General features: G+C 38.9%; 1 protein-coding gene across 2 annotated transcripts in view; it reads left to right on the forward strand.

Annotated features, from left to right (window-relative positions):
- Positions 1-16,709, forward strand: part of SEMA5B (semaphorin 5B) — a 754,887-nt gene that overhangs the window by 338,332 nt on the left and 399,846 nt on the right. For both annotated transcript variants that reach the window (XM_053698073.1, XM_053698072.1), the window contains one exon: positions 9,383-9,590. In XM_053698073.1, the coding sequence (XP_053554048.1) occupies positions 9,416-9,590 (175 nt within the window). In that variant the 5' untranslated portion in view covers positions 9,383-9,415. The remainder of the gene's footprint in view (positions 1-9,382; positions 9,591-16,709) is intronic.

Genomic DNA, 16,709 nt, shown 5'->3' on the forward strand with positions numbered 1-16,709 from the left:
GCTCTTCGCTCACTTTTCTGCGGCTGATGCCGGGTTTAAAAAAAACATAATACCAGCGTTGTATGTAGGTGAGCGGTGAGGGAAAACTGCTCGTTAGCACCGCACACCATTACCGACAAAACTCGTAATGTAATACATTGTCTGGAATACAGCAGAACATAATAATGGGGAATGTGTTGCAATACAGTGCTGAGGGATTGTATGGTGTAATTACACAGCAATGAGTGTTTATAGTATCTTAAAGTAAGATAATGATCTTCGTGGTGATACAATACAGTATAATATTCTGCATTAATTAACTCAGGGCATGATAAGACTCAATATTTAGTAAAACTGAAAAGGATGATGCTAGTTGCCTTTTAATACAGGACAGTATAGTAATGCAGTGCAGGATAATGCTTTGTGTGTATTAATATACAATTGTACAATGCTCTGCATACAGTAACTCAACACAGAATAGTGTACAGTAACACAGGAAAGGCTGATGCTCTGTGTGTAGCACTAGAGACAAAGGATAATGCTGTGTATAGTACTAGAGCCAAAGGACAATGCTCTCTGTGTAGTACTAGAGACAAAAGATGATGTTCTGTGTGTTTTACTAGAGATAAAGGATAATGCACTGTGTGTAGTACTAGAGACAAAGGATAATGCACTGTGTGTAGTACTAGAGATAAAGGATGATGCTCTGTGTGTAGTACTAGAGACAAAGGATGATGCACTGTGTGTAGTACTAGAGACAAAGGAATATGTTCTGTGTGTAGTAATAGATACAAAGGATGATGCACTGTGTGTAGTATTAGAGATAAAGGATGATGCACTGTGTATAGTACTAGAGATAAAGGATGATGCTCTGTGTTTAGTACTAGAGACAAAGGATAATGCACTGTGTGTAGTACTAGAGATAAAGGATAATGCACTGTGTGTAGTACTAGATACAAAAGCTGATGCTCTGTGTGTAGTACTAGAGACAAAGGAAGATGATCTGTGTGTAGTACTAGAGATAAAGGATAATGCACTGTGTGTAGTACTAGATACAAAGGATAATGCTGTGTGTAGTACTAGAGACAAAGGCTGATGCTCTGTGTGTAGTACTAGAGATAAAGGATAATGCACTGTGTGTAGTACTAGAGACAAAGGATGATGCACTGTGTGTAGTACTAGAGATAAAGGATAATGAACTGTGTATAGTACTAGACATAAAGGATGATGCTCTGTGTGTAGTACTAGAGACAAAGGATAATGCACAGTGTGTAGTACTAGAGATAAAGGATAATGCACTGTGTGTAGTACCAGATACAAAGGCTGATGCTCTGTGTGTAGTACTAGAGATAAAGGATAATGCACTGTGTGTAGTACTAGAGACAAAGGAAGATGCACTGTGTGTAGTACTAGAGACAAAGGAAGATGATCTGTGTGTAGTACTAGAGATAAAGGATAATGCACTGTGTGTAGTACTAGATACGAAGGATAATGCTGTGTGTAGTACTAGAGATAAAGGATAATGCACTGTGTGTAGTACTAGATACAAAGGATAATGCTGTGTGTAGTACTAGAGACAAAGGCTGATGCTCTGTGTGTAGTACTAGAGATAAAGGATAATGCACTGTGTGTAGTACTAGAGACAAAGGAAGATGATCTGTGTGTAGTACTAGAGATAAAGGATAATGCGCTTTGTGTAGTACTAGAGACAAAGAAAGATGCTCTGTGTGTAGTACTAGAGATAAAGGATAATGCACTGTGTGTAGTACTAGAGACAAAGGAAGATGATCTGTGTGTAGTACTAGAGATAAAGGATAATGCACTGTGTGTAGTACTAGAGATTAAGGATAATGCTGTGTGTAGTACTAGAGACAAAGGATGATGCTCTGTGTATAATACTAGATACAAAGGATATTGCTCTGTGTGTAATACTAGAGACAAAGGGGCATATGTATCAAGCTCCGAATGGAGCTTGATGCCCCGTGTTTCAGTTATGAAGCAGCGGTCACAAAGACCACTGTTCCATAACCTGTCCGCCTGCTCTGAGCAGGCGGACAGACATCGCCGGAAATCAACCCGAGTATGATCGGGTTGATTGACACCCCCCTGCTGGTGGACTATTGGCCGCGAGTCTGCAGGGGGAGGCGTTGCACCATTAGCTCTTGTGCTGAATACGGCGAGCGTATTGCTCGCCGTATTCAGCGAGGTCTGGCGGACCTGATCCGCAGTGTCGGATCAGGTCCGCCAGACCTTGATACATATGCCCCAAAGGCTGATGCTGTGTGTAGTACTAGAGATAAAGGATAATGCTGTGTGTAATACTAGATACAAAGGATAATGCTGTGTGTAGTACTAGATACAAAGGATAATGCACTGTGTGTAGTACTAGAGATAAAGGAAGATGCACTGTGTGTAGTACTAGAGATAAAGGAAGATGCTCTGTATGTAGTACTAGAGATAAAGGATAATGCACTGTGTGTAGTACTAGATACAAAGGATAATGCTGTGTGTAGTACTAGAGATAAAGGAAGATGCTCTGTGTGTAGTACTAGAGATAAAGGATAATGCACTGTGTGTAGTACTAGAGATAAAGGAAGATGCACTGTGTGTAGTACTAGAGATAAAGGAAGATGCACTGTGTGTTTTACTAGAGATAAAGGATAATGCACTGTGTGTAGTACTAGAGACAAAGTATGATGCACTGTGTGTAGTACTAGAGATAAAGGAAGATGCTCTGTGTGTAGTACTAGAGATAAAGGATAATGCACTCTGTGTAGTACTAGATACAAGGGATAATGCTGTGTGTAGTACTAGATACAAAGGATAATGCTGTGTGTAGTACTAGATACAAAGGATAATGCTGTATGTGTAATACTAGATACAAAGGATAATGCTGTGTGTAGTACTAGATACAAAGGATAATGTTGTGTGTAGTACTAGATACAAAGGATAATGCTGTATGTGTAATACTAGATACAAGGGATAATGCTGTGTGTAGTACTAGATACAAAGGATAATGTTGTGTGTAGTACTAGATACAAAGGATAATGCTGTATGTGTAATACTAGATACAAAGGATAATGCTGTGTGTAATACTAGATACAAAGGATAATGCTGTGTGTAATACTAGATACAAAGGATAATGCTGTGTATAGTACTAGATACAAAGGATAATGCTCTGTGTGTAGTACTAGAGATAAAGGATAATGCTCTGTGTGTAGTACTAGAGATAAAGGAAGATGCTCTGTGTGTAGTACTAGAGATAAAGGAAGATGCTCTGTATGTAGTACTAGAGATAAAGGATAATGCACTGTGTGTAGTACTAGATACAAAGGATAATGCTGTGTGTAGTACTAGAGATAAAGGAAGATGCTCTGTGTGTAGTACTAGAGATAAAGGATAATGCACTGTGTGTAGTACTAGAGATAAAGGAAGATGCACTGTGTGTAGTACTAGAGATAAAGGAAGATGCACTGTGTGTTTTACTAGAGACAAAGTATGATGCACTGTGTGTAGTACTAGAGATAAAGGAAGATGCTCTGTGTGTAGTACTAGAGATAAAGGATAATGCACTCTGTGTAGTACTAGAGATAAAGGATAATGCACTGTGTGTAGTACTAGAGATAAAGGAAGATGCTCTGTGTGTAGTACTAGAGATAAAGGAAGGTGCTCTGTGTGTAGTATTAGAGATAAAGGATAATGCACTGTGTGTAGTACTAGAGATAAAGGAAGATGCTCTGTGTGTAGTACTAGAGATAAAGGAAGATGCACTGTGTGTAGTACTAGAGATAAAGGAAGATGCACTGTGTGTTTTACTAGAGACAAAGTATGATGCTCTGTGTGTAGTACTAGAGATAAAGGAAGATGCTCTGTGTGTAGTACTAGAGATAAAGGAAGGTGCTCTGTGTGTAGTACTAGAGATAAAGGAAGATGCTCTGTGTGTAGTACTAGAGATAAAGGATAATGCACTGTGTGTAGTACTAGAGATAAAGGAAGATGCTCTGTGTGTAGTACTAGAGATAAAGGAAGGTGCTCTGTGTGTAGTACTAGAGATAAAGGATAATGCACTGTGTGTAGTACTAGAGATAAAGGAAGGTGCTCTGTGTGTAGTACTAGAGATAAAGGAAGGTGCTCTGTGTGTAGTACTAGAGATAATGGATGATGCTCTGTGTGTAGTACTAGAGATAAAGGAAGATGCTCTGTGTGTAGTACTAGAGATAAAGGATGATGCTCTGTGTGTAGTACTAGAGATAAAGGAAGGTGCTCTGTGTGTAGTACTAGATACAAAGGAAAATGCTGTGTGTAATATTAGATACAAAGGATAATGCTGTGTGTAATACTAGATACAAAGGATAATGCTGTGTGTAATACTAGATACAAAGGATAATGCTGTGTGTAATACTAGATACAAAGGATAATGCACTGTGTGTAATACTAGATACAAAGGATAATGCTGTGTATAGTACTAGATACAAAGGATGATGCACTGTGTGTAGTACTAGATACAAAGGATAATGCACTGTGTGTAGTACTAGATACAAAGGATAATGCACTGTGTGTAGTACTAGATACAAAGGATAATGCACTGTGTGTAGTACTAGATACAAAGGATAATGCACTGTGTGTAGTACTAGATACAAAGGATAATGCACTGTGTGTAGTACTAGATACAAAGGATAATGCACTGTGTGTAGTACTAGATACAAAGGATATTGCTCTGTATATAGTACTAGATACAAAGGATGATGCTCTGTGTATAGTACTAGAGACAAAGGCTGATGCTGTGAAATGTGTTATACTGATGTTCTGTGTATAATAACACACTAATGCTCTGGGTGCAGTAATCCAGTAGACTACGGCTATTGCATGTTTGTTGCCTTATCTGGATGTATTGCATTCTACTCTGTTGACTGGTCCAGCATCTGAATGTGTAATTTGTATAAAAGTGATATCTAGTTAATTGTTCTTGTATAGTACAAATCAGTTACAGGAAAGGAAAGGCATAAAGAAACGTACTGGCCCCAGGGAACCACTTTGAAAAGCTTGGAGTTATTGGATTTGTTTTAGATCTACACTGTTGTAAATAAAAGGACCCTGAGGAGGTAATTTATGTCTTTCTCAAATATTCAGTGTTCTTCTCTCACGCCCTCTGCCTTATTTAATGATGCAAACTCTGTACATAAAGGCAGATTTAACCCTATGCTTCTGGAGAGGACAATAAAACCAGTGGATCACTGCATTTAAAATGGATATAATGCTAAAATAATTAGATAAGTGATATAGCTGATTATTGCAAAAATAATATTTGTTAGTCTGTTTATTCATCAATGTTCTTAATCAAGAGCTACAAATATGTTTGCGGTGCTGCTGTGTCAGAATACCTTGTCAACCATTTTTTCAGCAGCAGCTGGAAACTAAAAATATGACTGAATTTGACGTTATTATAGTTAAGGCAAATACCTGGGCATTACATGTTCATTAAACAGTAATATGAATAACATTTATAGATATTTATTTCTAAAAAATATTGTATAAAAACTAGTATAAGGTTCCTGTGTTTTAATTTCAAATTAATTTGTTTTACTGCATTTTGTTTGTTTAAAGGGGCATTATAATGAGAATATATCAGCAATTACTCTTACATTGCAAATTTAGAAGCACAAATTACAAGGTTAGCAAATAGAGAGCAGTTCAGGGATACACCTCTAGAAAAATCTAGTTAAATTAAAGTCCCTTTTCTCCTTTGTTGTGAACTATTAGCAACAGATGTAAATGATCTAACTAATCACCATAAAATGTAAGCATACTTACGTATGATGGAGGCACTCTATCCTTTATAGATGAAGCGGAACTGATGCATGATGTATTTTACAGCAAATGCAAGCAATCTAAGTAATGACTATATATTAAAGGGACAGTCTAGGCAAAATTAAACATTAATGATTCAGATAGGGCATGCAATTTTAAACAACTTTCCAATGTATTTTGTCACCAAATTAGTTTTGTTCTCTTGGTATTTTTTGTTGAAAGTTAAACGTATGTAGGCTCATATGCTAATTTCTAAGCCCTTGATGGCTGTCTCTTATTACATTTTGATAGTTTTCTACAGCTAGACAGCAGTAGTTCATGTGTGTCATATAGATAACATTGCACTCACTTCCGTGGAGATACTTAGGAATCAGCACTGGTTGGCTAAAATTCAAGTCTGTCAAAATAACTGAAATAAGGGGCAGTCTGCAGAGGCTTAGATACAAGGTAATCAAAGAGGTAAAAAGTATATTAAAATAACCGTACTGGTTATGTGAAACTGGGGAATGGGTAATAAATGGATTATCTATATTTTAAAACAATAAAAATTCTGGAGTAGACTGTCGCTTTAATGTTGTGTTAATTTTTATTAAAGATTTTTCCAGGAGATTAAATGTTGAGCTGAATGTCCCTTTAACAAGGACAAATGCTCAGTTACATATCTTTGTAAGCTCTTGGTGACTATACACTTTATTTTTACTAAGCATCAAGGTCAGCATAAATTGTATTATTTAGAAGCTTCTAATGTCCTGAGCTGTCACTGTATGTGGGCTGAATGGGCTATGCAATTCATTACATACATAATGCCCTTTATATCTCTCCTTACCGAGAGTCTCCTTCACTACGTACTGCACTAGTGTATTAGAGCCATTGATGCTACATCTGATGAAAAAACAAACTCCTTTACAATTTATACACTGTACACAATCCAATATTGCCTCTAGATAAATAGTAGATTGTTGGTTTTTGCTGGAAATGACAAATCCAGAGGGAGCCATAGGCAGAGGCATAACTAGAAACCACAGGGCCCAGGTGCAAGAATCTAAGAAGCCCCCGCAAAAAAAAGCGGATTTGATCCATATCTTTTTTTTTTTTTTTTTTTTAACATTTGACACAGAAAAAAAATGGGAATCACATTACATGTCTGCAAAAGGAGGCACAGTCTGTGAGATGGTCTGACCCCCTATTACTGTATATAGTGACACTGTTTAACCCACCTGTACTGTATATAGTGAGTCAGTAACACAGTCTGTAATCTGCCGGTGAGATGGCTGGCCTGACCCTACCCACCCCAGTACTTTATAAAGTGACCACAGTAGTCTGTGACATGGTCCAGCTCCCCGTACTGTATATAGTGGTACTGTATAGACTGACACTGTTTACCCCCGCCCCCCCATGCATTAGTAACAAGGTCTGTAATTTGCTGGTTCCACAAACATACACACACATATACACACATACATGCATAAATACACACACAGTCACATACATACATACACACATACATGCATAAATACACACACAGTCACATACATACATACACACATACATGCATAAATACACACACAGTCACATACATACATACACACATACATGCATAAATGCACACACAGTCACATACATACATACACACATACATGCATAAATACACACACAGTCACATACATACACACACACACACACACACATAAACACCAATGGGTAAAACAGAAACACTAACCCACTGTAGCCAGAGACACTAGTGAAGCATCATGTCACACTCGCATGATATCAGTGCAGGCAGTGGCAGCGGTCAACGTTTTTTATTAAAAAAAATTAAAAATTTTTTGAAGCTGGGCCCCCACGCTTGGGGGCCCAGTCGCAATTGCGACCTTTGCACCCTCTGTAGTTTTGTCCCTGGCCATAGGTCCAAAAGTTGTATATCTGTCTCTTCAATGTTCGGAAGTTGTTAAGTTTTATATCAGTTTGTCAACTCCTGATTTAAACATATCTCTTTTTGCAAGCTCTGGTCACCCCTCCCTGACACATTGTTAAAAAAAATTAAGCAATAAAGCCAATAGGGCATATTTATCAATATGTGAGCAGACATGATACGAAGTAGCGTATCATGTCCGCCACACATCGATAAATGCTGACAGCATACACTGTCGGCATTTATCATTGCACCAGCAGTTCTTGTGAACTGCTGGTGCAATGCCACCCCTGCAGATTTGCGGCCAATCGGGCCGCTAGCAGGGGGTGTCAATCAACCCGATCGTATACTGCTTCATAACTTCATACGGAGCTTAATAAATATGCCCCAAACACTGTATATGATTTGGACTGAGAGTTGACTTGTGCACATACCCTTTCTCCCTGTCACATTGAGCAGGTTAGGGCACATTCCCATAATAACTTTTATATTTGTCCTTAAAGGGACACTGAACCCAAATTTTTTCTTTCGGGATTCAGATAGAGCATGAAATTTTAAGCAACTTTCTAATTTACTCCTATCATCAAATGTTGTTCATTCTCTTGGTATCTTTATTTGAAATGCAAGAATGTAAGTTTAGATGTTGGCCCATTTTTGGTGAACAACCTGGTTTGTTCTTTCTGATTGGTGGATAAATTCATTCACCAATAAAAAAGTGCAGAGTTCTGAACCAATAAAAAAGCTTAGATGCCTTCTTTTTCAAATAAAGATAGCAAGAGAGCGAAGAAAAAATTATTATAGGAGTAAATTAGAAAGTTGCTTAAAATTGCATGCTCTATCTAAATCACGAAAGAAAAAATTTGGGTTCAGTGTCCCTTTAATAAGCTTCAGCAGATGAGATCCAATAACATAAAACCTAAAATACAACATAGTGGTTCCCAGTCTAGACTTATTTATTCAACATTAAAGGGACAGTCTACACCAGAATTTTTATCGTTTTAAAAGATAGATAATCCCTTTATTACCCATTTCCCAGTTTTGCATAACCAACACAGTTATAATAATATACTTTTAACCTCTGTGATTATCTTGTATCTAAGCCTCTGCAAACTACCCCTTTTTTCAGTTCTTTTGACAGACTTGCAGTTTAGCCAATCAGTGCCTGCTCCCAGATAACTTCTCGTGCACGAGCACAGTGTTATCTATATGAAATACGTGAACTAACACCCTCTAGTGGTGAAAAACTGTTAAAATGCAATCTGAAAGAGGTGGGCTTCAAGGTCTAAGAAATTAGCATATGAACCTCCTAGGTTAAGCTTTCAACTAAGAATACCAAGAGAACAAAGCAAAATTGGTGATAAAAGTAAATTGGAAAATTGTTTAAAATTACATGCTCTATCTGAATCCTGAAAGTTTATTTTGGCCTAGACTGTCCCTTTAATGCTACTAAAATTATTTATTATTATTTTATTATTTATTATATTATTTATAGAATAATCTTAGCTTTGAATACATCATTATATCTAACGTTTAGTTTAGTTTAGTTAGTGTATAATTGCTAATATATTTACTCTTCGTCTTCTTTGTCTTCTGTGTATTTAGGGTGTGTTTTTTAGGTATCTATATCAATTGTTATTATCAAAGAACATATTGTAATTGATTTGGTTTGTTCTTTCTGTACAGGGGCAGTTCCGGACCTTCCTGAGGAAGATAGTCATGCAGTTGTTTTCCAGCATGTGGTTATGTAGGGTGAGGGTGTTCTCACTTTCACTACCGACCCTCTCAATACTTATGTTCCACCTAACAGCACCTGAAATTAGAGCTGAGTTTTTGGAAAAAGAACAGCAGGACCAATGTTTAAGGAGAGATCACCCTATCCGCTACTTTTCAGGTAAACTTCTAAATATTGACCTATTTCTCATCACATCATCTCCTTTCCAGATGAACCTTTAAATATCTTTAAATTCTCAATGTGTTTCTTTTCATTTTCTTTCATTTTTTTTGTCATAGCAGTAATGTAAAGCATAACTTGAGTTATGTTCAGCTACAGAAAGGTCTAAAATTTATTGTTCACTTCTTCAGCAGCAAAAAAGATTAATGCGTAACCATTCTGTTCAGGTCTTTGATTAATTTTTTCTTCACATCCACTAGTTATTTCAATTCTTTAAGGTGAAAGGAATAATCTTTTAATGACCTTTTCAAATAAGTTTCCCAGGAGCCTCCACAGAAAGTTATAGGATCTTGAAAGCTCCCTCCTGGGATTCGTCTTCACACCTGACCTTTCTACAGAAGGACATATTCACCCTGTAATTACATTTCAAAGTGTTGCCTTAAAAAGCAGAAGGCTTTGAGCTCCCCTCTGTTATTTCTTCCCTTTGTAATATCGGAACTTAACCTATTTTGAAGAGACCTCACTGGAATTTTACAGAAGGTCTTGGCTATGAGACTAATAGTATCCTATGATATTTGTCAGGGATTGAGAACTAGATACTGACAAGTAGTAAGTGTAACGCTTCATCCTGATTGGTTTGCAGGAAATTTGGAATTGTGATACAAGGTACAGACCTAAGATTTGCATTTTGAGGAATAGTTAACACCTTGAGATTGTAATATATAAAATGTTTAGTTATGTATAGTAAAACATATTTGCAGTATACTTTCATTATTTATTTTGTCCCATGTAAATTAGCTCTGAAGATTGTGAATTTTCTAGTTCTCAGATCTTGAAATGCACACTGCATGCTTCTTAATGCTAACCCTGCTACATATCTATCCATAATTGGTTATAGCTAACAACTTTATACAGCACTTTATACTAACATTGAGAACATGGATAGTCTTGTTGTCTGGAGACTTAAAGGGATATGAAACCCAAACAATTTATTTTTTGATTCAGACGGAGCATACAATTTTAAAAAAGTTTCCAATTTGCTTTGTCCCCATGATATTCTATGTTGAAGAGATAGGTAGGCATCTGGAGCACTGCATGGCTGGATATAGTGCTGCCATCTAGTGGTCTTGCAAATGGATAGCATTCTTGCTAAACTGCTGCCATATAGTATTCCAGAAATGTGCCGGTACCTAAGCATACATCCCTGCTTTTTAACAAAAAATATAAAGAGAATGAAGAAAAATTGATATTAGAAGTGAATTAGAAAGTTGTTTAAAAGTGCATGCTTATCTGAATCGTGAAAGAAAAAATTGAGGTTTCATATCCCTTTAAGCTCAAATTGTTCCTCCAAGTAAGACAAGTTATGGGTGGAGTTTGGCTATTGAAAAACTATTGCAGCCAACAAGATGTTAATTTGTTTTACAAATATTGAGACTACAACACATAATAGTACTTTCTTGTAATTACAAGGTGTTTACTGCCTCTTTCAGTCCAGCTCAGCTAGTGGGACATTGTATTTTCCCCATCTAGTAGAGGGTATGTAAAATGTATTACAGTTTTCTAGTTTTTATTTATTTTAATGGCTATTCCAGTTGAGTAATACACGTGTAGAAATTGTGGTAGACATAAGGGGGTCGATTTATCATGCTGCGAATGCATCAGATTCCACGCGCGCCTTCAGTCTCCCCGGAAACAAAAGTTAAGAAGCAGCGGTCATAAGACCGCTGTCTCTTAACTCATCCGCCACCTCTGAGGTGGCGGATAGCAATCATCCCGATCGGATACGATTGTGCAGGGGCTGCATTGCGCAAGCATTTCACTAGAAATGCTTGTGCAACGATAAATGCCAACAGCCTATGCTGTCGGCATTTATCGATGTTGGGCGGACATGATCCACTATAGCAGATCATGTCCGCCCGACACTTGATAAATCGGCCCCAAAGGCACAATAAAATATGTTTCCTGTCATTTTTTACTGAGAGACCTCATCCACCAGTAGTTTTCTTAATTATTTTCAGTGGTTTGTAACTAAACTTCATAATACATTCCTGTGTATTGTTTTTGTTTGGTATCTTTTTAAAAACACTGCAAAGTTAATTAACAAAATACATATAGTTTGATTAGAATAGCAAAGTAACAAATATGTAAACTTGTAACATAACTATTTTCTCTATAAAAATGTTTATACACAGACAGAGGATTTTTTTTATTATATACTACTTGTGTTAAAATCTCACATTTGTATATTAATAATTCCCCTGAATCTAAGGCAAAATTGAATGGCTTCATTTTCCACCAATGTAAATTGAAACTGTCGTATCATTTCAACTTTTCAGTAATATTTTGTGCAGTCGTTATGTAGTTTGCAAAAATGTTGGTTAAAAATAAATTTAAAAAAGCTGCTTTGAAATCTTTTTTTACTTCTTATATAAAAATAAAAGTTAACACCTAGTTGCTGGAGCACTCTAACCACCTGAATGGCCCATATGCTGGAATGTCCCTTTATGTGATAAAAAAATCTGTGTGCCATAAGAGTTTACTTTAAATGAGCATTAAAGAGACACTGAACCCAATTTTTTTTTCTTTCATGATTCAAAAAGAGCATGCAATTTTAAGCAACTTTCTAATTTACTCCTATTATCAATTTTCTTCATTCTCTTGCTATCTTTATTTGAAAAGCAAGAATGTAAGTTTAGAATCCAGCCCATTTTTGGTTCAAAACCTGGGTTGTTCTTGCTGATTGGAGGCTAAATGTCAGCCACCATTAAACAAGTGCTGTCCAATGTACTGAACCAAAGATTGGATAGCTCCTTAGCTTAGATGTCTTCTTTTTCAAATAAAGATAGCAAGAGAACGAAGAAAAATTGATAATAGGAGTAAATTAGAAAGTTGGGTTTAGTGTCCATTTAAAGTCAAAATGAATCTTTCATGATTTATATAGAGCACACAATTTGAAACCACTTTCCAATTTACTTTCATTATCAAAATGTGCACAATCTTTTTAAATGCATGTTTTTTAAGGCACCAGCTCCTACTGAGCATGTGCACGAATTCACAGTATATACATGTATGCATTTTGTGATTTGCTGATGGCTGTCACATGATGCAGCAGTACAGAAAATGGAAATAACTTTTTAATTTAAATCTACCAAAAAAAAATTAATTTATATAAACGCACACTGTATTTCTGTATTAAAAGTTCACAAAATTAATAAATCATTTAAAGAACACCATAGCTATTCATTCCATTTCTGAAGAGGTAAATTTAAGTAATATATAAAAACACAATTGTTTGTATAGGTGTGATAGTTCATCAAACAGACTGATTTAAGTATTTGATCCTAACAATCCGCCTGTTGGCTTATTTTAGTCCTTATAAACATTAATTAGGAGAATTCAAACGGCTGTATTGTTAAAAACAAAACGTATTTACAAACACATTTACTTGCGTGTAAACGTTAAAGTTCAGTGGTTGTATTTGTATTAACCTTATGATAATGGAGCGTTTTTACCAAATAATATTTATATGTTTGGTAATCCCCTGTCAGGATGCCAGGAATCAGACTGAGACGAGAAGTGCAAATATAATCACACCTTTATTAATAGCAAAAAATAATAAAAAGTCCACAAGTCAAATAGCAAGCCAGGAATCAAAACCACAGCTGGTAGTCAGATGAGCCGAGTCAGGAGCCAAAGCGAATAGTCAGACGAGCCGAGTCAGGAGCCAAAGTGAATAGTCAGACGAGCCAGAATCAGGAACAAGGAGAACAACAGAGTCAGGAACAAGCCAGGGATCAGGAACCAGGAGGGACGTCAGACAGCCAGGTAAACACAGGAGCTCTCACAAACAGGTCTGAGACAACGCAAGGGTAAAGCATACTGAACAGAGGCCCTTTAAATAATAAGTGATGACATCACATTTCTGAGACTGCATCCTGTCTCACATGGATGATGTACACCAGTCTAGCCATAAAAGGAAGTGCAGGAAATGAGCAGCATCACACAGTAATCACCAAAGTCAGCAAGAGAGGTGAGTAAAATGGCTGCCAGCAGCACATGGCAAACAAAACATGGAAAAAACCCTGACAGTACCCTCCCCTCAACGACCCCTCCCCCGCGGGAGGACAAAAGGCTTATTGGGGAAACGGGCATGGAAGGCACGGAGGAGGGCGGGAGCATGAACATCAGAGGAGGGAACCCATGAACTCTCCTCCGGACTGTAGCCCCTCAAGTGAACCAAATACTGTACATGGCCCCTGGACATACGAGAGTCAATAATGCTGCTGACCTCATACTCCTCATGGTTGTCAAAAAAGATAGGATGAGGACGAGGCAACACAGTGGTAAACCGATTACAAACCAATGGTTGCAAGAGGGAGACATGAAAAACATTGGAGATGCGCATTGCAGGAGGAAGGTCAAGAGCATAGGCCACAGGATTTACCCGTCGGAGTATTCGAAAAGGACCAACATAATGGGGAGCCAGTTTATTGGAAGGCACACGAAGGTTCAAGTTGCGGGAGGACAGCCAAACTCTCTCATCAACCTGGTAGGAAGGCGTGGGCAGACGCCTACGATTAGCCTGAAACCACCATAAGGATAACAGTATTGCCATCAGAAACAGGGAGCTCGACAATGAAGTCCATGGAAAGATGTGTCCAAGGACACTCACCATTAGCAATAGGTTGAAGAAGACCCACAGGAAGACATCGAGGAGTCTTATTCTGTGCACAAACTGAGCAGGAGGCAACATACGCAGCAATATCAGAACGAAGACCTGCCCACCAGAATTGTCAAGTGACAGATCAAATTATTTGGTTCTTGCCTGGGTGACCTGCGGCTTTAGGATAGTGGTAAGTGTGTAAAAGTTTAGTTCGAAGATTCTCAGGAACAAAACACTTACCACTAGGTTTCTCAGGAGGTGCATTGGTTTGTGCAGCCAGGATCTCCTCCCCAAGGGAGAAGTCAAATTAGTACATATGGTAGCCAAAATATGGTCAGGAGGTATAACTGGAGTAGGTACAGTCAGAGGGGAAAATTGTTGAGAGAGGGTATCAGCCCTAACATCCTTACTACCAGGCAAGTAGGAGACCACATAATTAAACTGAGACAAAAATAGCGCCCATCTGGCCTGTCGGGGCGACAAACATTTTGCTTAAGATAGATAAGTTAAATTCTTGTGGTCAGTAAGAATGAGCACTGTCATGCTAGTACCCTCGAGAAGATGCCTCCATTCCTTGAGTGCCAAAATTATGGCCAGTAATTCCCTATCGCCAATTTCATAATTGCACTCCGCTGGAGACAATTTCTTAGAGAAGAAACCACACGGATGCAAGGAACCGCCAGGCATAGGACGTTGAGACAAGAGGGCACCTACTCCAGTCTCAGATGCATCGACCTCAAGAAAGGCAGGACAGGGTTAGGATGAGCCAGAACTGGAGCGGCAGCAAAGGCAGTCTTAAGACTATCAAAGGCCTTAATGGCAGTAGGTGACCAATGGAGCGGATCATTCTCTTTACGGGTCATGTCTGTGATAGGTTTGACCAAGGAAGAAAAGTTTTTAATAAACTTTCTATAGTAGTTGGCGAACCCCCAAAAACGTTGAAATAGACCAAAGACCAACTGGGCGTGGCAACTGCAGATAACTTGTCAGGATCCATGGAGAACCCTGCAACGGAGATGACATAACCTAGGAAGGTTACTTGAGTTTGATGGAACTCACATTTCTCGAGTTTACAAAACAGGCCATTCTCACGTAGTCTCTGAAGAACCCATGTAACATCAGAACGATGAGCCTCAAGTGTGGGTGAGTGTATGAGGATGTCATCTAAGTACACCACAACACACTGTTGCAACATATCTCATAGGACATCATTAATAAATTCCTGGAAAACAGCAGGAGCATTACATAGGCCAAAGGGCATTACAAGATACTCATAATGCCCGCTCCTGGTGTTAAATGCTGTTTTCCATTCATGGCCCTCCTTGATCCTAACGAGATTGTACGCTCCTCTCAAATCAAGTTTAGTAAAGACCATAGCTCCCTTGAGGCGGTCAAAGAGTTCTGTAATGAGCGGAATAGGGTAAGCATTCTTAATGGTAAGACGATTAAGACCTCTATAATCGATGCATGGTCTTAACTCGCCACCCTTTTTCTTCACAAAGAAGAAGCCAGCCCCTGCAGGAGAGCAGGATTTGCGGATGATCCCCCGCAACAGAGCATCGGCAACATACTCCTCCATAGCACAATTCTCCGTAAAAGACAGAGGGTAAACCCGGCCCTGAGGAGGAATGGCTCCGGGTTGCAGGTCTATGGCAAAATCGTAAGACCGGTGAGGAGGCAACTTACCGGCACGCACCTTGTCAAAAACGTCTAGGAACTCTCGGTACTCCGACTTTAACTGGTTTCCGAAGACAAGTGGAAATACATTGCGGAGACCACGACAATATTTCAGACATGCGCCAGTCGAGACTGGGATTGTGTTTTTGGAGCCAGGGATAACCCAGAACAACCGGAAAATGCGGAGAGTTTATCACCTGGAACTGGAGGGTTTCAAAATGGAGAGCCCCAACAGCCATGGATAGCGGAGCAGTTTCGTGAGTAACAAGTGCAGGCTGAAGGGGCCTGCCATCAATGGCCTCTATAGCAAGCAGAACGGACCAAGGCAAAACAGGAATGGAGTGCTTTGATACAAAAGCACTGTCAATGAAATGGCCCGCAGCACTGAGTCAACAAGAGCCTGGGTGACTATGGAGGAGTCCACCCAGGAAAGGACAACCGTGACCAAAGGTTTCTCCTTTAGCGGTTCCAGGGACGAGGATACACCACCCAAGGTCTGCCCCCGACAGGACCTTAGGTGTGAGCGTTTCCCGGCCGTGTAGGACAAGACTTCAAAAGGTGGCCCTGTAACCCACAATAGAGGCAGAGCCCCTCCCTCCTCCTAAAGGCCCTCTCCGCCGTGGAGAGACACGTGAATCCCAACTGCATCGGCTCAGCAGTACCTGGTGACTCGGGACCAGGAGGCATGGGAGGAGAGGGAGGCATGGGTGGGAACGAACACGTAGAAGACAACGGAAAAGGAGGCTTCCGCAAGCGCTCCTTGAAAGAGGGCCTCTCTC

Source organism: Bombina bombina, chromosome 1 (assembly GCF_027579735.1).
Source record: "Bombina bombina isolate aBomBom1 chromosome 1, aBomBom1.pri, whole genome shotgun sequence".
Classification (NCBI taxonomy): Eukaryota; Metazoa; Chordata; class Amphibia; order Anura; family Bombinatoridae; genus Bombina; species Bombina bombina.